General features: G+C 40.7%; 1 protein-coding gene across 1 annotated transcript in view; it reads left to right on the forward strand.

Annotated features, from left to right (window-relative positions):
- The window catches only part of celsr2 (cadherin, EGF LAG seven-pass G-type receptor 2), a 97,038-nt gene that overhangs the window by 27,890 nt on the left and 44,302 nt on the right, over positions 1 to 24,846 (forward strand). The window contains exons 3-4 of the mRNA XM_049583630.1: positions 8,190 to 8,900; positions 23,246 to 23,468. Of these exons, the coding sequence (XP_049439587.1) occupies positions 8,190 to 8,900; positions 23,246 to 23,468 (934 nt within the window). The remainder of the gene's footprint in view (positions 1 to 8,189; positions 8,901 to 23,245; positions 23,469 to 24,846) is intronic.

Raw genomic sequence — 24,846 nt, forward strand, 5'->3', positions numbered from 1 at the left:
GTAAATCATTATGAGTCAGCTTGTTTACATAACTCGGTTTATTATCGGAGATGTCTGGTAGGATTTCTTGGCTCAGCAGCTCTGATATTAAGAAAATGAGCGATAACATTTAGAGTATTTTGTTTATATGCTGAAAGATCTGAGTTTAAAAGGGTGGTTGACCCAAAAGCCTTGAAAACAGCTTTGTTGTTGTGTAGTTGACGCATTGTTGATGAAGTTTTGATGAATCATTTGATTTAAAAGCACAAAACTCACTAAAATCAGGGAGACTTGAGGTAACAGTTGGGATGCACTGACTGTGAAATTCTGGGAAGATACCGATTCAGAGTTTGAAATAAGAATTTGGCCGATAGCAGTGATAGCCCATGTTTTTTGGTGATGTTTTTTGCTTTGTTTTTGTTGTTATTTATTCCCCATTTTGTGCAAAGGAAACAAAGAAATCTTCATTGTTAAAAATAAGTTGTTTAAGTCCTTTATTACACAGTCTTTGAATGAGCACAAATTCAATCATACAAATTTACGAAACAACCTTTAATATAACTTTTCACATTTCATGTAATAGTTCATGATTCCTCTCTAGTATTTACTTTATGTTACTGTGAAAACATCAACACGTTTCTCCTTCAAACAGATTAATTTATTCAAGTTTCTCACCAATAACTAAATTTACCTTTGTCCAATAGACGTTTTTACCGAACAGAACTTGAACGCATCATCATGTGATTGAGTGCAATCTCTGTAAACTGTAAGTTCAAGCCATCTGTGGCTAAAGCTAACGCTAACTAGCTCTCCTCCTGCTGATGTCAACACGGATTTGTTGTTCATAATGTAGCATTATCAGGGAGACACTAGGGTGCGTCCCCTGAAGTGACAATCGTGAGTTTACTGCGTCCTTTCGTCCCGAAGGCGTCTTTGGGAAGATCTCTGTTCATTCATGATAGCCTCTAGCCCTGCTGTTTAGCCTGAGCAAAATCTATGTGACACAACAAAAAAAAACATTGGCTACTGCCATCATTACCTACTGATAAACAGATAACAGTCAACAACAGCGGCCGATACCAGTGTTCAGTCAATAAATCGGTTCATTCCTAGTAACAGCGATCCCTTCAAATTGAACTTGTGAGCTCGTGGTTACCACATGGGAAGCTGTGTACACAATACCCTCGGCATTCAAGTGGTGAAGTTGTGAGAGCACTGCTGCTAGGCAACGGCAACATGGATGCTACTGTCAGCGTCTAGAAGCCACTGAGGCCCATTATTTAGCAAGCTACCAAACAGGTTATGTAATGCAGGAAATACAGTTGACGGAGGACAAAAAGAAGAGGCCATTTAGAATATCAACATTTCCCTCTGACACATTATAAAGTTATGAAGAACAATTCAATGTGACTAAAATTACAATGTATTAACTTACCATTCACTAAAAAATTAACGTTCGTGGCCTCCACCATTTTTTAGAACATCAGCAAACACGTCACATTTCGTGAACTCTAAGCTTTTAGAAAATTTCCCCTTGATGTCATGAATACTACAAGACAGCGGGTGTATATATGGACGCTCCTCGTGAACATGGTAAACACGACACCACCTGAAGGCAGCACTTTAATACAGACTATGCTTTTTAATTTAACGTCATGAAGCCTGTTTTCCTCACCTTATAGTGATGACTACACCTCCACTGCTTCAATGTACACTCTCTTCTGTGTATATGTATCTGACGTATGGATCACCACTACCCACACACATGCACACACACACACACACCCACACACACACACACACAATGCCGTACACAGTCTTGGCAGTCCTGCAGCCACAGTGTGTGTTTAATCTTTTCCCTGGCGCCACTTCCTAGCTGAGAGCATTCCTGGCACCCAGAGGCCCAGAGGGGGTCGAGCTCTGGGCTCAGAGTAGTGTCACACTTCAGAGCTGGCACCTCTTCTCGTCACCAACTAAGCATTCCCCCCCTTTTCCTCCTTTTTGGCCCAAAACGCTCCGCTTACCCTCCGTTCCTGAGCGGAGGATCCTTCCATGGAGAATGACCTCTTTGAAGGATGGTCTGGTTCCTTTCAGAGGAGATTCTCCTCGCGCTCAGTTTCCCAGCGCTGCGTCTACGTCTGGAGCTCAGCCCGAGCTCCCGACCAAGAATGTGAATTGGCAGAGGACATAATTAAGGCAATGTCTGTCCTCATACGTGGCCTAACCTTTAAGAGCCTTTGTTCTCTGTGTGTTTTTCTGGCTACTGTTGCTGCGGAGTATCAGTTATAATATGAGCTGAATGGATGAAGAGGAGACTGGCAGAGGCACAGAGCAGATTGTTGTTGGTTTGTTTCTTTAGGTTAGAAAGACTTTCAGTGTCTACAGTCGGTAAAATGTTGTAACATCACTGCCTTGCAATATTATATATGTGTCCCATGAGGTTTGGCAGCTGAAACACTCTTCTGTCTCAAACCTGGAAACATTATAAATGAAACTGTCAGTTTTTCACAGACAGATTGTAACTGCATGTAAAACTCACCTTGATCTCAATGAGCCGCTTGTATGTGTGTGTGTGTGTGTGTGTGTGTGTGTGTGTATGTTCTATATGTGGCTGATGTTGTTACACTATAAACATCCCAAGGTCATTAAGGTCACTGTTTAAATCTGCATGATAATTCACAGATAGGAAACCACAGTGCTATTAGTAATTAGTTCATTCTTTAATGTTAAGATTAGAGCCAAAATGATTGGTTAATGTACAGAAAATGTTCACAATTGATGGTTTTAAGCAGAAATTCTCTGGTTCCAGCTTCTCAAATGTTATTATTTGTTTGCTCTTTAGTCTTTTATGACACTGAACTGAATATCTCTGGTTTTTGGGCTTTTAATTTGACAAAACTATTAATTTATATTTGTCAGCTTGAGTTCTACAACATTGAAATGGGCTTTTTAAAATATTTTTCTTGGCAATTTTTAGACTAATTAAAGGTAAAGTATGCAGGGAATGTCGGTTACTGTTTGTGAACAATATCACCAGGGAGAGGGAAACTGAAAGCTGACCCAAGATTCACTCACTATATTCACTATATTTGCATATTTTGACACTGCGTCTGTTTTCTTACTTTGAGACTTGATGACCAGTCTAAGTTCAAACTTTTATTTAAACTCAATGGAAATTAGTTGATGTAAACATTTTTAGTCACGGCTCTAAATTAAAATATTCCAAATTCAGATCTTCAGACACATGTAGTGTTGTGAATAGTGCTCACATAGATAATCAAAGAATCAGATATTCCATAGGCAGGTTTTTTTGTGAAAACATTTACTGCTTCCTGCCTTCACTTGTCATTTTTACAAAAATACTGTCAGTTGATGAGAGAAGTTATATTGAGACATCACCTTGGCCTCAGGGAAAATATGATTTTCACAACAGAAAGTGATTTTCCCCTCTCAAATAGTTTTGATTGGATCACTTTAAGAAGCCTGGAGGCATTAAACTATCCAACATTTCATTAATAAATTGCATCCCTCTGAAATATTACAGAAAAGTCAGAAAAAATAAAAAATTATGTTTTGAAGAAGAACTTTTTCTGCCTCGTTCTTATCCTGTTAACCATCTTGTGATCTCTGGGAGGATTTTGACCACAGGTTGGGCTCACCTACCTTGAAGGATTATTCAATGAGTCATAAGAATAATCTGCAGATAAACTGATATTGAAAACAATCATTATTCTATCATCTCTAGCATTTAACTTTTTCTTTCACTCAAAGTTTAGAGCCTGACCTGTGAACAGCTCTGTCTTTGTCGTAGCTCACTGTTACGTTCTCCCCTCTTGTATGCAAAATGTTTTCTTGTGTACACAGGTGTGTGTGTGTGTGTGTGTGTGTGTGTGTTTACAGTAAAGTGTGAATCAGAGGAGCGACCACGCTCGTCTCCGTCCTTTGATTTCTCCCCACTTCCTCTGCTAAGGCCCTGTATTATTACCGTGCTGGAAGCGCTTGACTGGAAGCAGAAGGATTAAAGCCGTGTCAAACATGCTTCTGTCTCTTTTCCTCTATGACCCCCCTCCTCCCTCTCTTCCTTTTCCTCCCCCCTCCCTTGGCACTCTGTGTTTAAACTCGCCCGGTGCCAAAACAGGGATCTGGTAACTTTGGGCAGTGCTGTTTGTTTGTGTGAGTCCTGCTCGCAGGTTCTGCTCTCTGGACGTCGTCCAGACGCCCCAAACAAAGTGTCCCATTGATTATTTTGGGGGGAGAGTCTTGTTTTCATGACACTTTTGATTTGATTAAGCCTGTTTTGTGTTTGCTCTTGAGGCTACAGGAACCTGCAGGCCAGTGGTGAGACAGACAAAACGATAGTGGTCTCTCTGTGACCTTAAAGTGACACTGTGTAGCTTCTGAGAGATGAAATGACATAATCCTCCACTTACAAATGCATAAGCAATAAAATGCACCATTTCTGACCAGCAGTGTATGAAGGCTAATGTAGCAAACTTTACCTCAGTATTTCTGCTTAGCTGATATTACTGAGTCAGTTCACTGACTGCTCTCTGACGCTTCTCTACTTGTTCTACTGTTACGCTGGCAGTATTTCAATAGTAACTGACTCAAAAGAATAAAATGAGACTGAAAGTTTTGTGTTTAAAATGCACTTAAAATGACAGTTAAACACCTTTTTTTCCTTAATGCCATGGAGTTTTTTGCTGTATGTGATAGATAGTTATTTTTTTTATTAACATTTTTTTCATGGACATAATGCAAACTGTTTGTTCTGCGACTACAGGGTGACTTTTACATCTTGTCACTGGGCAGAGAGCTGAATGAACCAGGTTAAGATGAATATTTGTTGCCGAGATTCTCTGTCTGCTGGATTTAGAGCAGCCTGACTCTGTAGCCGACTCAGATCCATAAGTTTTGTGCTTGTTAGCAACACACAGAGCTTCTTTGTGTTCTTTGTGATTGGATGTTTTAGGATCGAGTCTGTTTTCATTATAATTTTACTCCTCAGTGAGCTGGGCTCTGACTGCTCCTGTCAGTGACTCTCAACTGATGAGCGCTTTCCCTTTTGTTGTAAATGTAGTTACAGCAGAAGTACGAGCAAGAAAATGAGCAGATGAGTCAATGTAAACGGGGTTCAGTATGTTTGTAGTTAAAGTCAAGATAATGAAACAGAATAATTTATGTTTTACTCACCAGCAGCAACGTCTACATTACCAGTCAGACTTGGTTGATAAAAGCTTAACATGGGAATTAATGTATTGCACAGTCAAGAGCTACTGTACAAAAGCAGACAAAATGCGACATGTCTTCGGTCAAAGCCACAGGACTGAATGTATAGAAGATAAAACATTAACAGGATCAAAATAACAAGATAAAAGACAAGAGATTTGCCAAGCAGAAAAATGCTGTAACCGTTGAATTTGAGACTTAAGGCTCTCAGTGCGGCATGTATAATGAAGTAGCATCTCTGCTTCCGGACAAAGCAAAGACGGAGGGAGTTGTGAATACAGGCGTGAAATTGCTGATTAGAAACTTGGAATGTATTGAAGGAAAACATACACTTAGTCTTGGCATACGTTTCTTATCTGTTCTGGCACAAGAGAAAAAAACAACAACAACAGAAAAATACACCTGACTGAGCCAAGAATATTAGAGAAAAATGTGTTGATATTCATTAAAGTGTCAAGTTGTCTACAATTTTTGGCATTTTTGCTGTTAAGTGCTTCATAAGAACGGTATTGTTTGGCTTACATAAATCCTCCACCGTGTCTGTACCTGCTTCCTTCCTGCATACATGCTGCGGTCATTGCTAACTTTAATTTTAGTAGGGCTCAAGATTATCAACTCATCTTTTAAGAGTATCAAACAAAAACATCCAGCCATTTAAAGAAAAGACCTGGTGATAATCTGTATCTTTCTTATTGTAAATAAATCCCAAGAAAAGACCAAAACCAAGAATATATTTAATCCTCTTACAAGTATTGTTTGTGTATCCAAAAGCCTGCTGTTGTTCAAATCTACTAAAAACACATTAATGAGCCACATCATTATATTGTCTGTCATGTTCCTTCATTATCATGAACATGGAGACTGCGAGTCAATCCCACACACACTGTCCTGCTCCTGTACACACTCACTAGAGCACCAAACGTGTACTAATCTATGTCTGAAAATAATAAATGCACTATTCTGTTTGAGTATCGTTAGCTAACAGCTACAGCGTCCAGCTCTTTTAGGAAATTATTCAGCATTTTTACCAGCAGTGACAACAGTGCGAAGACTGGTGTTGTCTTCACCTTGTGAGGCTGTGTGTGTGTGTGTGTGTGTGTGTGTGTGTGTGTGTGTGTGTGTGTGTCATCATGGCAAAATGTGGGCTGGTGACTTGTAGTGGAAACGACCATAGAAGTGGTTTTGAGTATTTTGCCAGCTTTTTTTGTCTGTCTGTGTCTGGACAGATGTTGTCACGAAACTGTACAGGTGTGTAGTTTAGATCACAATCAAGGCTGTGTTTAAAGATGAGTCAGTTCCGACCAAGGACGCCAGAAGCAGGGGGTGGCATGTATGGGAAGAGGCCATTGCCTCCCACTTTACACCCCTGGCCTACATTTATTTTAAGTTGCAGATCGTTGTATCATGGCTGGAGTGATCCCATCGCAAAATGGTCTCTAGTTTAAAAATCAAATTATATTTCATGTGAATCTGTTGGTGAAGATTCTCAGTCATCCAGGTCATGGTAATCATTAGTGCTATATCGTAGGCGACTGGACTTACTTGAGTTTCTTGAATACGTTTCACCTCTCATCCAAGAGGCTTCTTCAGCTCTCATTCGAATTCCCGTATCATTCGAAGGGCTTCCTTCCCAAATTGTTCAGCAACATGCTGGTGAAATTATATAACTGAGGATCTGAGGCTCTTCATCAACATGTTGCTTAACAATTTGAGAAGAATGCCCTTTGACTGGTATGACAATTCATGACAATTGTTTTTTAAATATTTAAGTCAAAGTATTGAGAGACAGACTAACGTTTTATTGATTTTAATTATTTAATGGGAGTTGTTTCTGAAATATAGAATATCACCAGCCTAAAAGTCGCCATCACCAAGAGCGATAACTTTAATTATAACAATGTCGGCATCCACACTGATAAACAATAATGTTCTGTCAAAGCACAAAGCATGCTCTGTGCACTCCAGCTGCGATGCCCTGTAAATTTCATGGATTTTGATTAGCTGTCACTGTTTTCTGTCGTTCATCGAATCACTCTGAAATTGATGCCAATGATATTGTTTGTGACTGTAGCTGTTGTTATAGTTGGCGTGTGAACTTTGCCAGTGACTCGAGTCAGATGGGCTCTTAAAACGATATACTTTGTAATTTATATTGTAGTTATTTTTCTTGGTGCAGAGGGCCCTTTAACCTGTTCCTATTAATATCCCCAACTTACAGTCTGCTCACTATTTCATGAACTTTCAATCATGTCACGCAACCTTCGTCAGCTCTTTGACTTTGATTGATGATTTCTCTTTGAAAGCAAAAGTGCTGTGGATGAAATCATGACGGCTACTGAGCTGTGATGAGAAGGAATCTGTCTCCATGATGGAGAGCATATGATTTGGCTGAAAGTCTTCTTTTCTGTAAACTCTACTGTTTAGTCAGTTGTTTCCCTCCTGCTCAGAATTTTCAACATTAAGGCAAATGTATTTATATAGCACATTTCATACCCAAAGTGCTGTGCAGATTAGTCAAGTCAAAGTTTATTGCTGCCCAAAGCATGCCTTAAGGGCTGTACAAATAGTAATTTAAATTCAGGTTCAATATGAAGTCCAATATGATAAATCACAAACAGCCTCAGAGGGCTTTACAGCACATAACATCCCTCTGTCCTTGGACCCTCACAGCAGATAAGGAAAAACTCCCCCAATATACCCTTTAATGGGAGAAAATAACTTATGCTAAACTTAAATTTGTCTTGCAGCCTGAACCCACCATGCAAGTTCACATAAAACAATGTACACCGAGTTACAGTGTAACATAGAACCTGAATCCAACCATCTTCATCCAACCGTGTCATCAATGGTTCACCATCTCTTCACCACTGTTATAGCCTATAAAAGACTTATTTTGGACCACAAGCTCAGATCACCCCAGAATATAAATGAAAATGTCCAGTGGTCTGATGTTAATTTCCCTTTCCTCTGGTCTTTTTCAGATGGTATCCACTCAGTGTCCGCCCAGTGTCTTCTCCAAGTCACCATCATCACTGATGAGATGCTGTCCAATAGTATTACCCTGAGGTTGGCCAACACTTCCCAGGAGCACTTCCTGTCCCTGCTGCTCGCCCAGTTCCTGGACGGTGTGGCCCGCGTCCTATCCGCCGCCCCAGAAGATGTCGTCATCTTTAACATCCAAGACGACACAGATGTCAGCGCTCGCATCCTCAACGTCAGCCTGTCTGTGGCTGTGCCCGTGTTGGGGGAGGGACACCAGCGGGCCGGAGGGCTCGGCTCTGGAGGGGACAGGCCTGGGAGAGGGGTCGAAAGTGGAGGTGGAGGAGAGTACTTTGGGTCAGAGGAGCTCCAGGAGAGGCTGTACTTGAACCGCAGCCTCCTCGCTAAGATCTCCTCACAGGAAGTTCTTCCCTTTGATGACAACATCTGCCTCCGTGAGCCATGTGAGAACTACATGAAGTGTGTGTCCGTGCTGAAGTTTGACAGCCTGGCGCCATTTGTCGCATCAGACACCATCCTGTTCAGACCCATCCACCCCATCGCCGGGCTTCGCTGCCGCTGTCCCACTGGCTTCACAGGAGACTACTGTGAGACAGAGATTGACCTCTGCTACTCCAAACCCTGCGGAGCTCACGGTGTGTGTCGCAGCCGAGAGGGAGGATACACCTGCGAGTGCTTCGAGGACTACACAGGTGAGTGCCCTCATTTAACATCAGTTAATTAATGATGAAGCAGTGATGGATCTTTTATTACATTCAGTCTCATCTCTTGGCTTCATTAATCACCTGACCTTTCGTAGTTACTGCTGCTTCACTTGTCAAACTTTCCATTCTCACACAGCACATAATGCAGTTATTTTAGCAGTCCATATTTTTTGTAATAAGAGGTTGACAAAAGAAGGATCTTCATGATCATCTTCAGGCCTCTAGGGGGAGCGCTAAGAAACACCAGCTAATAAATCTGGTGCTGTTTTATAATGTAATAAACTAAGGCCAAATGTAAAATACAAAATGTAACTTTGTATTTCCATTTCAAAAACAAATACACTCTCTCGTCTAGTCTCTCTCACTCTCAAATTGAAAACGTCAAGATGACGTTGGCATGGGAACATAGACTGTATGTAAAGATGGATGACGTGTCTCCACTTACCCCCACTGTACCGAAGTTAAGCTAAAATATCCTGGATACAGCCACTGTCATCTTGCTCTGTTGACACAATTTGGAGCAAGAGTCTGCACAGTAGCTATATTAGTAGTTATAGTAGCTATAGTAGCTTATTTGAGGTGTACTTTGAGTTTTCAGTTTGGCCTATGTCCCATCCACTAACATGGAGAGGGCGGGGTTTATGACCTGTACTGCAACCAGCCACCAGGAGGCTATCCAGATGTATCAGCGTCATATTTGGGGAGCTTTCACGTCGTCCATTGTTATATACAGTCTATGCACGAGACATATGGAGGACATTAGATTTTGGCAACTGTTGGCATTAGACATTGTCCTCACATTGAATTGTGGTCACTCGACGTCACTACCTCTACCCAACCAAATATCAACATCTAACAACGTTGGAGGCCAGCTGGGTTAGTGCTCCCCCGAGAGGCCTGGAGGTTTTTTCATTGTGTCTACTGGATGCACAGTTGTTTTTTTCTGTTGTTTTTGTTTTTGGGCTTTTTGTGTTTTTGACTTTGCCTTGTTTCTGTATTTGCGGCGTGTTTGCTGTTAATCTATTTGTTGTGGTTTTCTGCAGCACATTTTTAGTTGCAACATGTTTCCTTGTCGGCCACTGTAGGTTCAGCATGTGGAGAAATCCAGAGTCCACTGTGCCTGGTTAGCCTGCAGTTTCTAAGCTATGATTTGCCAATCACTGTCCGGGGCAGAGGTTTTGCTATCTGTCCAATGTGAGTTCCCACTGAATAATTTCCCTGTCTTCAAACGTAGTGCAGCTGGAAGGTGAAAGGGCACCATTTCTGCCGAGCTGTGTCCACATGTAGCCTTCAAAATGTTAATTTCTTCTCCTTCACAAAGATCCCAAGGGGGCTTTAATGTCTACATCTGTCCCACCCCTTTCCCTCTTCAGCTCTTTATTGAACCTGGCTCTTTATGAACGCAGACTCTCCTGTACACTGATGACCGTAGCTCTGCAGACAAAGGCTGAGTGATGAGTTATTGATCTGGTTTTCCCTGTTGCAGCTGCAGCAGAAGTAAACGGTTGCTCTGCGTTTCTGTAAATTTTCATGGTAGATTGTGGTAAATTGGGCTGAACAAAGTCAGTGTGTGTGTGGTTGTTCTTTATCTGGTTTATTTACCGGATCAACTTAAAGTGACAGTCTGGTGTTTGTCACGGTTCTCTGCTTATATTTCCATCTTGTATTCTGAATGATGAAAAGCTCCTTACGTTTCATTTTGCTGCATTTGTTGTCAAAATCGATTTCTATTTATGGTGCAACTGAATAACCTGCATACCTACATTTTTATTCACACCTACACTATAAACATCATCCTGAGCTGTAGGAGCGGACCATGTTTCAAAGACTGATGATATAACAAACCTGTTTCCTCACTGATGTCTATTTGGAGGCAGGGTGTTTACAGAGAAATCTTTACTTGTGAAAAAAACAACAAGCAGTTTCTCCGACCAGAAAAGTATTGCTGAGTGGAAAAAAGGGAAGGAAATTATTAATTATAGATGGCTACAGATGGAGAGTGTCCCCTGGCTGTAAAATGCCCTGTAGTAAAAATACCTGAGATATAAAAAAATATATCACAAAGCACACAGTGTGTCGAGACGGAGAGAACAGAAGCCTCCATTTGCAGCGATAATGAAGAATTAATTTATTACTGTTGGCAGCAGAATTGCCAACCGGTTGCAGGACTTGTTATTCAGTCTCTGCTCCAAAAATTATTCACATCCTCAAAGGGTTAAAGACCGTCTGTTCGCGCGATTTATGGTTAAGGGGAAAAGGGAGAAGTTGAAAAAGAGTTTAAAGAGGAAGCAGATTAAAATATGATAATTTATACAGTATGAATATTTGGGTAGTTGCCCTGTCTTTTTGTCGAGAGGTTAAGTGGGTCAAACCCTGACTCCTTAATGTGATTTAGAGCTTCCACTTGCCTCTGAAGCACCACACAAGCTGCTTTAATAGATGCAGCGATGTAAAGTAACGTAAAGTAGAATCACTCATGCGCTGTACTTGAATACAGTTTTGAGGTACTTGTACTTTACTGTAGTATTTCAGTGGTATTCCACTTATATTTCAATATTCAGTAGGATATTGTTTTACTTTTTACTCCACTACATTTATTTGACAGCTTTACTCACTAGTTACTTTTCAGATTTAAGTAAGTACAATTATTATACAGATTATTAATACAAATCACAATAAACACATGCATTCTGATGTATTATCATGGGTTCGATTAGGCTTCACAAGAGTATATGAAACACTTAAAATTAAGTGATGTTGAAACTTTTAAATGCATTATGGATTGTAATCTCATTCTGAATTTAGGGATTCTGCATTTTGGATACTTTTACTATTTGTACTTTCAGTAGGCTACATTTTGCTGTTTTTTGTCCTACTTGCGTCAGATTTTGAATTCAAGGCTTTTGTGAGAGTATTTCTACACTGTTGTGTTGGTACTTTTACTTAAAGCTACAGTGGTACCTTTCATTAAAAAAAAAAGAAAAACCTCATATTTGCCAAATTATATCATGGTGCCTCCTCTAATAGCTTGTAGTGCTCTTAATGGCCTTACTACATGTGGACAAAAACAACCAATAAGAGCCGAGGAGACTCTAAGGCAGCTGTCAATTACTTCTGTGAACTGCGGTCAAACAAGGCAGCCCTGATCAAATATGAATCACGACTGTGGCTCACAGGTAGAGCGGGTCGTCCACTAATCAGCTCCTCCAATCTGCATGTCAAAGTATCCTTGAGCAAGATACTGAACCTCAAATTGCTCCTGATGGTGTGTGTGTGTTGAAAACTGAGTAGCAGATGGCACCGTGTATGATGGCCTTTTCCACCAGTGTGTGAATGGGTGAATGTGACTCGGGTGTGTCAGATGACTAGAAAGGCACCATACATGTGCAGGTCCATTTACCATTCTGGTTCTGTAACCTTTTTCTCCCCTCAGATGTTTTCAGAAACATATTTTAATGTACTGTGTAGCTGTAAAATGAGAAAGTTGGTGAGCCAGGGACAGTGGAGCTGACGCCATGCGAGCCACTGGCGGTGGATAAACAGGAAACAGCTGATAGCAGGAATTAGCGAGCAGCTGGTAGCAAGAGGGAAACGCAAACCTGACAGACACTGTGAAGATGAGCAAATGGGGAGACAAAGTATTGCGCGCCTGTCAAATGACAAGAACGGTGTAGAACGGGCCGACTTACAAGAGAATTACAGTTCCTGTTTAAAAAGGGCTTATGTTTATGAAAACATTTGAAATGAGAAATAGATGATGCAGTAACAGATTTGATCAGTGCTGCCTAGTTTGACACTTTGACCACAGTTCATGAGCAGTGATTGACATGACTGGCAGCTGCGTTAGAGACTCCTCGGCTGTTTTTGGTGCGTCATGGTCAGCTCTAGTGAATGCCATTAGAAGCAGTAGGAAGAGGAGATGATTTTTTCCACACATTATGTACTTCTTTCAGAATATAGTGACAGTTTCAGCAAATATGACAAAAACTTTATCTTTAGCTTTAAATAAAGGTCTGAGTGCTACAGATAAGGGTATATAGTTGTGTGTATAGTACATATTTATTCTCTAATTATGGGTATTTGAGATTATACTTTAATCTTTTGGGGCACAATTGTTACATTTATAAAGTTTATTTCGTTCAGTTTTTCTCACAAACCAAACATATCTTAATGTTACAAGACTGACATTTACAGATAAGGAAGAACAATTAGGAACTGCACTTACATAATAAGAGAAACACTATGGTGAAATTAAATGATTATTATTTCCTTAATCCTGACATTTTCCATTTCAGTCTAGATTATATTTAACTCTCAGAGGCTCCAACAGTTTCTGTCATGTCTGCAGAGAAAGATGAGACCTTCTTCCTTCGACATAGTGTCCTATTTTTCCCAGACACACAACCTCTGAGATTACAGATCTCTACATGGAAGTAGAAAGAGGGTCGCCCCCGACCCACTTCACCGTGATAGCTTTCCTCGCCAGCATTATAAGCGATTGAACTACTTCCTCCTTTTGTTTCTTTGCATTTACGTGCAGGTGTTCAGCAGCTGTGCACTCTGCGTCTTATCTCACAGGAGGTGGTGAAGGACCACTTCACTGTCTCTTTCTGTGAAATCAGATTTTCACATTAGCAGAGAAATGATTGATTGAACTAAACTACAGATCACAGTCACTGTCAGAGGAAAAGAGAAGAAGTATACTGGGAAGCAGAATGTGTAGATGTTCACGCTGTTGTCTTTGGGCTCTCACTCCCATTATTCCTCGCCAAACATTAAAAGGTTTTTCCACCTATGTATGCCGCTGTTTATGAAGCCTGAAATAGTGTCGGCAGTTGAATGTGTGGGCTCAGTCACTCAGAGTCCAGGTTGAGTGGCACTTACATATTCTTATGCACAGCTGTGGGTGTTGGAGCTGAACTGTAGGTGCTTTTAACGTGAATCAGCAGAGACGGAGAGTGAAAGTGTGAGTGGGTGAAGTGGGCGTATTTTCATTCTGTAGCAGGGACCACATTAATCTCCATCAGTGGAGGTTTTTTCAGACCCAGGTGCTGCTGTTAGATCCAGCATGCAGGACTTGTCGAGTTACGTGAGAGTGAACGTGGTTATGTAGCTGATGATTTAAGATGTTTGAATCAGGCTGTCAGACTGTCTGATCAAACGAGGTCGTTCAGGCTTCAGGTTTTCATTTGATGTATTTTCCTCTGTGATCTACAACTCCCACTGTTCTGCTTCAATGAGCGTTGAGTTCACCAGTCTCCACACTGTGGTGGGGCCTGGGAGCTGTGTGTTTTTGTGTGTGTGAGTGAGTGCTAAATTGCTCGGTCTGTGTGATTCGGGTGGGTAGCTAAGTGCTGAAAAGCTGCGATTATGTGTGTAAGAAAGTTGGACGGACAATCTGTGGAATGTGTATGTGTTAATGGTGCATGGACGTGTGTGTGTTTGTGAGTGTGTGTGTGTGACTGTTGGACCGTAGGCGTTGCCAGATGGTAGCAGGAAAGAAAATGAAAAAAATATAACAGCCATCATCTTTGCTGTTCTTCAAAAGGACAGAGTGAATGATTTGGCTCGGCTGAGTCATTCTGTAGATGCTGAACAACAAGATGTCATCCTCCTCCTTTACTTCTTGTGTTTCTCTTAAAACACGCCACGACGTGTGCGATTCACTTTTTTTTCTCATCTGTATGAAAATGAGTGAATTGTACCATGTGTTTGTGATGATCATTCATCAGCTAACTGCTGACCTGTGATAAGAAAGTCGTCTTTTTTTTTCCTCCTCTGGTAATTCACTGCATAATCGAGAATCCATTTGTGGTGTTTTAATGTGCGAACATGCTTTTGGAGGAGGGAAAAAAAACAGTGAATGTTCACACTCCTGTTTTTTTTCACATCACCTCACACCAGTGTTTGAAATTAACACATGCCAGCCAAGTACTGAAGGCCACTATAATTTGGCTCTGGGAGATGGCATGAATAAAAAAAACCAGTGCCAGACACATACCGTATCAGCCAATACAGAATCACACACCAGTACCAGTGCTTTTTTCCCTTAAATTTAAAACATAAACACCTCGCCGTGTGGAGCCTATTGGAAGCCGTTTTATGTAAGTGACATAATCAGTGTAAACGATGGCATGATTTCAGTTTTATAATGTCACTGATGGAGAAATTGAATTTCACGTAAATCAGTCACAACTGGTTCAATCTACTTTATAAGGCCAGTGTTGGTCTGGTACAGATCGCATGGTTGTGTTGCTATTGTTCATTACAGTCTCTCAGAGTCTGAAATGTTTTCTTTTCAGGATTCAATGTTTTAAACGATGGCTGATAGTAGGTAGAAGACAGGAAAAAGGGGAGAGAACAATTCAGCTCCTAAGCTGCTGTGCTTCATAACTGCTGCAGTAATTATTTGATTGTTTGCTTTAAACAAGTGGTGTAGTGCTACCTGTTTATGATGTACCTGCATTTTTGCACGTTAAATTGTGTCTCTTTTTTAAGGTTACGTAACCACTGCTCCTACAATGGCAGGTTTTTCATACATAAGTCAACTGTAACTATAAAATGAAAGGATGTTTTTCTGCTTTTTCATCTTTGCTAGTTAAAAGTTATCAGCTATAGATCGAGAAGAATAATTTGATTTACTGTGCTATCACTGGCAGGTGGAATGTTTTCTTGCTTGTTAACTCAACGCATGAGTTCACATGAATCATTTAACACACCTTAAATTTCAATATGACAACCATGGCCACTTCATTTTGTTTTTATTGGCTCTCAGCACGACGTACACTTTAATGATGATTGGATCTTCAAGGGCTTAAAAAATGTATATGAATTTCAACCAGTTTATGTGAACTGTAAATATTGCATGTCCACTGTCTACACTTAGAGAAGAAAAGTGGCGGCCCGTGTTCCAGTGCACTCTGGCAGCACTTTACACCTGCATATATCTAGAGCTGGACCCAAATATTTGGCTCTTGGATATTCATTGATCGGGTAGGTGTTCGGATTTCAACTGGGATATTTGGGGGGTTTTTTCTCACAATGATTTTTTTAGGCAGTGTCTCAGATTCAGACCCTTAACATTTATGTAGGTCTATAATTTATCCATGATTAGAAATGTCAATAGCTTTATTGTGTCACAAAAAGTGCAAAGATAGGACCTCCTTTAACCAACCTTTCAGGGGTACAAACATGCATCAGGGGCCGTACACATGCCGTGTCTTCAACCAAAATCCCTAATGCAGAGCTGATCTTCCAGGCGCAGTTTTTGTGTAGGCCTGGCAGCCCTGAACTAAAATGATCAACTTCTTCCCCATATTTATCACAGACTGATATTTACAGATGAAAGGAAAGATATCTGTCGGCTGTGATTGGTTGGTCCTCCTCATATGACGTGTGGTGCATGCTGGTGCTTTCCAAGAACTGAACTCAGTTTTTCTCAGGGTGCAGCTGTTATGCCCTGAAAAAATAGGCCCTCAGGAATGCATGCACGCTGCGACTGCGTCACTCTGACGTTTTAGCGAGCCTGCTTCATGTCCACATTCAAAACAATGAATTTAAGGGGTGCAGAAAAGGTGGCATGTGTACAGGCGCTAAGACACACCAAACCTTTTGAAAAGTGTTTTATTTATTAACAAATAACAACACAACAATACTGCAGAATAACGGAATCCTTGAAAATAAATGCCCCTAACTAAACCAAAAGACACATGTTGCAGCGCTATGTTGTTCATCTCAGCAGAAAATGTATAAATTTCTGTCTGACTCTTTCCAGAGTCATGTCCGCCCTGCGCCCCACCCCTTCGACTGAATCTTTAAATTTGTTGTTGATCACTACGGAAGCTCTGGAGCCCAAAAAACACACAAAGTGTTGAAGAAACATATTTCAGTCAGTCAGAATCAGGTTTACTGGCAGGTAGGTTTTCACATACAGAGAGTTTACCTCGGTGTTTGGTGCGTAACTATAAACATAGTAAGAGAAAAGAAAAGGAAAATAACAAGTACTACACAAGTCAAGAATTATAAATAGAAAAAAAAAATATGAACATATGTATAAAAAAAACATGTAAATGTATGAAAACGGTTTGTCAGTTATTTGCTGCAGTGGAATTATCCTGGGTCTTTATTGATGTGTCTCTGCGTGAGAAGTGTGTGAGTGTTTTCCTCAGGCTGTAGATGTATGTTTGTAATATGACAATAGGATTTAATCACCTAGGTCTTGTGTTTGTTCTGTTATTGATCTCCTATTCTCATCATTCACCTTCATAGTCCTGGAGGTTGCTTGCTTCAGCTTAGGGATGCACGATAGTATCAGCGCTCCATTGGTATCGACAGATAAAGGCTTTAAAATGAAGTATCAGGGTTGGCCTGAAACATACATTTCTGTTGATGTAACAGACTGATAAGATGCTTAAATTATGCAACTTTGATTAGTTGAAATCAGTGTGTCATCCAAGCCTGTTAAAGTAGGATGAATTTTACAGTTTTGTTTGAAAGTGGTACACAAAAATAAATATTGCATGTTTTTAGGGCTGTAAATCAGAAGTGATATCGTGAGAGGTATTAAATAAATCGTTGGACAATGACACAATATTTGTTTGTATCATAAAGATAGCTGCGGTATGCTTTTGATTTGATTCAGTTTATATCCTCAGTGTCTTTCCTTGGCTGCTTCCCATTATCTGCCTGGCGCTTGGTCCCCAGCGCTGTTTGAATGTTTTGGAGGAAGGTGTGCTTGGATGGAAATAGTGACACAGACATGCCACAGGAATTTAAAAATAAAGGCATATCCCAAAGATGACGATGTATATAGATGTTTTTACCTCGCATAGATGATATTGGATTCTTGATTATACCAATCCAGATCAATATTTTGTTCCACCCTTACATTTTGAAAGGCATTGTATGTTATGTCTGCATCCGCCATCATGATGAGAGCTTTCATAATAATGCATTCATCCCACTATAGGAGAGACTTGATGTTCTCTGCATTCACATGGAAAAAATATATATGCATATATTAATATCGCCATCAGCAATGGGCTGAAATGAGCTGGAAATATCAGGATACTGGCAAAAATTCAATACCATGCCTCCCTTAAGCTGAATATCGTCGCAATGACCTCTTGGTCATCATCACCGAGGTTATCTGTGTTTGAACAAACCGAGTCTTTGCTGTCATGAAATTAAACCCTGCTCTTAGCCTCCCTGAGCTTGTTGTCTTTGGTGTGTCTGGAGGGATCCACCCACTTGACGCACCAGATCTGTTACCTAGCAGCTCAGACACACCTGTTCAGGTTTGAGATCTCTGAGGAAACACAGCTTGCACACATGGCTGATGCACAGCTACACCACATCTTCTGATTACTCTCTTTCCTGTCAAGTTTAATTATTTAATACCAAACTACTGCTTTTGGTTGTTTACCGCTCTTTAAGAATAAATAAGAGGTGATGTGTTTGTAGTGTGAAAATCTGCAGCAAAAGTTTGAATTTCGGGATGTTGTTCATTCGACAACAACATTATTTGTCACATTTTGTCCATTGAGTTTGTTCTGTGTGTGTGTGTTTGTGTGCGAAGATCCTCTGGGAACATTTTATGATGCATTAGAGGAGTGATTAAATGCGACAAACCCTTTTAGCAGATAAATTATTACCTGTTTTTTTATGTTTGAGAGAAACAGTTTTGCTAATGTGCATGCTGAGGTGTTAATACCTGCATTTATATTCCATAATATAATTTGTTTACAGTTTGTTGGTTGCAAAGTGGTGTTTGCTTGTGTTTGAATTACACTTTTAACCCGTCCAGTCACACTTTGATTTTTAGTTTCAGTACAATTATCACAGTCAGTAGCTTTTTATATAGGCTACACTCTATAGAAGTGTTCAGTGAAGTATATATTCTGATTTATTTACTAAAAACAGAAGTTAAAGAGCAAAGTGCTGAAGCGTCGTCTCCTGTCTAAATAAAAACAGGATCTCTGTGTGATTTTCTGCCTTAGTGATTCACGCTGGAGGCAAACACAGAGTGTGGGCGCTGGTGTGGACGTATAGAGGGGCGTAAATAGAGCAAAGGAGACATGTCTGAATTATTGATCAGGATATTCTGTAGAATTGTGACTGTGAGCCCATCCCCGCCCCGCTGTGCTGCTCACCTGGCAACATAACGCTGTACTGGCATCCCACAGGGATGAAGTGAACACTGAGAAGCATTTTGTCAGGTATCAGTGGAGCAGATCTGTACACATTTGTGCACAAATGTACTGTTAAATATGTATTTTCCACAGTGAAGCACATCTCAGTGTCGCCATGACTGAACAGAGCAGCTCTGTTTAATACAGCTCTGTTTGCTGATGCAATGTTTGACCTGTGTGACTGCTTAAAGAAACACAAGGAGTTTATTGCCTACAGCAAGTTGCTGAATTAATAACGAGGCAGACAGCACTGTAACAGAAAGGCTTTATCTTTCAGCCCACTGGCCAGCAGTAGCTGTTTGTCATCACCAGGAACATGACAGTAAATTGTCATGAGCTGACAGCATGGAGCAGCTATTACACTCCATTTTGCTGCTTCTGGAGGAGAGACATGGCACCCTGACATGTTCCAAGTTTTTATACCACTCAGGAGCTGAGGACAGACTCACAAAGTTGTCAGTGATGGCTACAGGTTAGGAGATGATTTACTGCTGTCTCACAGATCAGTGATCATTATAAACCATAAATAAAAAGACCTCTGAGGTTGTGAACACACAAATCAGAGAAACCCCCATTAATAAAAGTTTCAGTTATCAAAGGTTGAGGGTTTTCCAGTTTAACAATGAGCCATCAGTGCTGCAGTTATAAATGTTGGTTAATCTTTAACTAAAGGTTTTACCTCGATAGTCTGCTGCTCCCCTCCAAGAGGTCAACAGTTCACAGGAGGAGTCCTTATGAATACTTCACCTTCCAAATGACCATTTATGTATCAGTTACTCAGTGCCTGTTCGTCAAATTCACGAGGAAACGTTTTTCTCACATGCCTCCATGTGAACTAAGAATCAAAAACAGAGAAAATTCTTGATAAATTGAATTTAACGAGGTCTGTGTTAAACAACAGCGAAGCTATATCAAAACATCTGTTTACAGACTCTTACACCAGTATGATCCAAGTCATATTTACAGTTGTACTTCCCAAACACATGCATTTACACTAAAACATTCCAATTCAAAACAGGTTCATATGTACGCATGTGCCCGGGCGCACTCAGGGCACGCTACTGGTAGGCGAAAGTGTTTTAAATATAACATTTTAGTGAAGATGCATGAGAAGTACTGAGTGTACGACTGGATAAATGAGACTTGGATTATATTGGTGTGAAAGTTAAATGTTGACCCTGGTTGGTTTAATTTGTGAAAAATGTTCATCTTCTTTGGATTCTTTGCTCACTGTGGAGGTATGCGAGAAAAACAAAGTTTTCTTTATGAATTCAACATTATCACATGGTGTGTTATTGATATGCAAATGGTCACTTTGTGGGTGAAGTATTCCTTTGAAGATCTAAGCAGCTCCCCAAAGTTTTAAGCTTTTTAAAATCATTTCTAAACATGAAGTAACAATCTAAAATACTTACTAAAATACTTAAAATTCGTGTTGCTTTGTTGCAAACTGCAGCTAAAAGTTTAATTACTGTCTTCTGAATGAGGTTTCTTTAGGGTCGGTGGTCCAAAATTATTTCTATAACTCAAAAAAATGCTCATTGTCACTATTATTGGCAACTTTAACGCCTCATCCAGCATCTGTTGACTTGACTCTGACTGAATAGACCCCATCAACAGTGATAAAACAAAGAAACTTGCTTTCAGCGGACTGTGAATAGAGTGATTAATAGTCAAAGAGTAAATAAAAGGCCTGTGTATCAGTGGTGTTGGATGAAGATGTGAGCTGTGCTTGTGTGAGTGTGCACGTATGTGTGTGTGAGAGAGTGTGAGTGTTACAGTGCTGTAGTACACAGCGGAAGTCTTCCACACTGCTGACTGAGAGGCTTTGACACAAATTCCAGCTCACGCATGGGAGCGTGCGGTCTCGCCTGAGCAACTGCTGCAGCCTCCCAGTCCAGACAAACGGCGCATGTGAGCCGGAGTGCAGGGCCGAGGAGGGCGAAGGCCCCGCACAGGCACACAGTGTCATTGTTTGAGTCAATCACAGCTTTGAGATGAACAGCAGAGTGAGACAGATCAGAAACTGATCTTCAAATGTTTTGGTTTTTACAAACCAACAGTCTAAACCCCAAAGGTATTCAGCCGGGGTTAACAGATGTCAGTGTTGGTATACAAATGTTAGCATTACAAATAGGCAATGCATCTGTTTTATTTTAGTTGATGACTCAAGCTGGAATGATTATTTGATCAAGAGTTATTCTGCAACTGTGCTGATAATTGATTAATTTCTTAAGTCGTTTCTCAAGCAGGAGTTCTCTCTTGTTTCAGCTTTGTAGTTGTGCATTTGCTTTTTCTCTTATGTGATAGTGAACTGAATATTGCTGGTTTTGGACTTTTTTTTTTTTTTTTTTGCTATTTTCTGACATTTTTTGGAGCAAATGATGAATTGATTTAGAAGGAGGAAGAGGCTTTGCACGCTTCAGCTGCCTCATAAGGCGTGGCAGGCCTGTCTGGTGCTCTCAGAGTAGGGCAATCTTGTATTAGGAGAGACCTCAGAGATCTGCTAGAGGCAACAAACTTTATTAACAGACTAACATTTGATGCCAGAAATGTCTTCATCAGGGTTGAGTGACTGATGGAGACGCATCTGGAGTCAAAATGTTGGTCTTTTAATAAAGTTTGTTGCCTTGAGTCCGTGTGCTCCAGTATAACATGATAAATAGATTTATTGGTAAAATAATTGCCAGAATAATTAAGTACGTAAATAGTTGTTAGTCACAGCCCTGTTTATGACCAACCCATTCTCACTACCAACTCATCAAATACTGCCGCTTAATCAGTGACCTCGGCACCAGACACTGATGCACAGAATCACCTTTCACAGCAGTATGATACGCACCAGTCGAGTCAGTTTTAGAGGCAGCGGGCAACAACCCAAGTCGTCAAATACAGCCGCTATATCACTGGACGTCAGCATCAGACATGAATGCAGAGAGGCATCCCTTGTGGCCGTATGATACACACTGGTCAGGGCGGATGTTTGTAATGTCGCCAGCAGCTGCCATGATATAAAGAGTGACAAAGTCAGGAGGGGTGGTGAATGGGTCAAACAAACTCCGGACTTTCACCCAGGAGGTCGCTGTTAAGCTACTGTGTAATTTTAAGCCAAACCATGATGTTTTTTTCTGAACCTTACTGTGTGCTTTTGTTTGCAAAACCTAAGGAAATCAACCTTAAAACAAAGTCCTTTACCTATGTTGTAAGTTAGTTTTGAAAAAGACTATGAATGTTAAGAACAGAAACTGTACATTTCCTGTGAAAACTGAAGTCTGTTTTGAAAAGACAATTCATCTAATGAGTGTAAATTGACATACATAAATGTCCAAAACAGACACAGGAAGGTAGTTAGCGCACTATATTTTGACGTGTATGTCCACTGACAAAGCAGCTGTATTTAACAAGTGATCAGACTGCGTTGTTGTGACCCATACCTAACCTTCGGCTGGTATTTAAGAAGGATTGGACAGGTCTTTATAATGAAAAGTGTCACAGTAGATTAACTCTGGAAGAGACGCTCTGTAAATTGCAGTGTTTGATCAGCAGGACACACAGCTACTTATTTCTGTTTGACATTGTGATTTAAAAATGAACTCATCAAATGTCTGTAAGGTGTGAAGGAGCTAAAAGTAATCATCATGAGCCGCCACAGTCTGCAGAAACTACAGTAATTTCATGTGATGGCTTCAGAGTCTGAATGCATAAAGACTTCCAGCTCACTGCTTTGAGACATCAAGTTGTCTCCTGAATATGAATGTAGCACAAACTGCAACCATATTCCCAGAGGGAGGAGGGGGAGGCGGGGGAGTCACGCTGGGTGTGACACAGAGGAGAGACAAACATTGAAACTGCAGACACTGCCGAGGAGAAAACTCTTCATAATTCTGACTCTTGAGTCAGTTTTTCCTCTGATACACTTAGTTCACAGTGACATCATTTATTTTTCATCCTGTGTGTTTGAAACAGTGGAGCTGTATATTTCGGGTGGATAATGTTACACCTCTATAACGGCACACTGAGAGCAGCTGCAGCGACAGAAAAGAAACAAATAGCAGTGTAGAGCCCCCGAGGTGATGCTGCTTGTCACAGACAATATTAATCCTCATTTTCTCCACCTTCTCCATCCTCTCTCTATGTGTCCAGGAGAGCGTTGTGAGCTGTCATCCCGCTCAGGCCGCTGTGCTCTGGGAGTCTGCAAGAACGGCGGCTCCTGTGTCAACCTACTGGTCGGTGGGTTCAAGTGCGAGTGTCCACCGGGCGGCTACGAGAAGCCCTTCTGCGAGATGACCACACGCAACTTCCCCCCACACTCCTTCCTGACCTTCAAGGGCCTCCGCCAGCGCTTCCACTTCACCCTCTCTCTCACGTAAGCACCTCCGCCTCCCAGCTACAAGCTGCAGCTCACCTGGATCACCTGCGCTGCTCCTCCATCGCCTTTCAGTAATCTGTGATTCACTCCTCATCCACCCCCACATCCTACTTCTGCATTCGCTCTCCAGCTATCCCCTCCACTAAAGTGTGCTCCCCCGTCCTCACATTTATGTAACCGTAATGGTGTTTAATAGCAATAATGGGCTCAGTGAACAACAGCGATCTCCTGTAGAGCCACTCTGGTATCAGATAATAGTTCCTGTGCTATAAATACAGAACCACTGTAACAGCACGCTGCACATCAGAGGTGTGCACACTGTACAGTGAGGTAAGAGCTGGACAGAAGGTGAGTTGAAGGAGCTGTGTTTTGGGAGAGGAGACTTGCATAACATGAGGATGTTAATCCTACAGCCAAGAGTGAGTCTGATCTTATTACAGTCAGTGTCACTGGTCACTTTGAGCTGTGAGTCAGCGGCTGGCCTATTTCAGTGCAGTCTCCCTCCCCAAGGTGAAACTTGAGAGAGAGGCCGTCTTTGGATGAGTGTGCAGTCATTATATATATACGCAACATTGTTACTGCAACGTTGTTAAAGCTGACTTTGATAGGGGAAAAATCAATACAGAATACTATCTTGATATTCTGTGTGGAAATGTTGTTTCAATACACAGATGCCAAGTATCAATTATTTTATTACATGAATTATTATTACAAATACAAATTAAACTTTTGGTAACCTCCTAGAATAATGAAATCAAGTAATTTTTCAGTTCACTAGAAATATTTTAAGGGAATAAAAATAATTGAAGTGAGAAACTTCAAAAAAAAACTTCGTCTTGTTAGGTAAAAACAGATGTTAACATGTAGGGACATAATTTACTGTAAAAAAAAAAAAAAGAGTAATAAATTGCAGCATATCACAGAATGTGTTATTGCAATATGCAGCATATTGCAAATGTTTGAAATCGCAATATTATTGTGTTGTGGATAAACTATCTCAATAATGTTGTAACGTAGTGTAGCATAGCGTATCGTATGGTGTTGTATCGCATTATATCATATCGTATTGTATTGTATCATATTGTATCGCACCGCACCGTACTGCACCATACCGCACTGTATCGTATGGTATTGTTTCGTAGCACATCGCATCACATAGCATCGTATCATATCGTATCTTAGGGCATCGCATCGCATCACATCGTATCATATCGTATCGTACCGTATCGTATCTTAGGGCATCGCATCACATCGTATCATATCGTATCGTACCATATCGTTTCTTAGGGCATCGCATTACATCGTATTGTATCATAGGTCCTCTGGTGATTCCCACCACTACTCACTTCCCTTGTACAGTCCTCATGAAACTGAG

Source organism: Epinephelus fuscoguttatus, linkage group LG1 (genome assembly GCF_011397635.1).
Source record: "Epinephelus fuscoguttatus linkage group LG1, E.fuscoguttatus.final_Chr_v1".
Taxonomy (NCBI): domain Eukaryota; kingdom Metazoa; phylum Chordata; class Actinopteri; order Perciformes; family Serranidae; genus Epinephelus; species Epinephelus fuscoguttatus.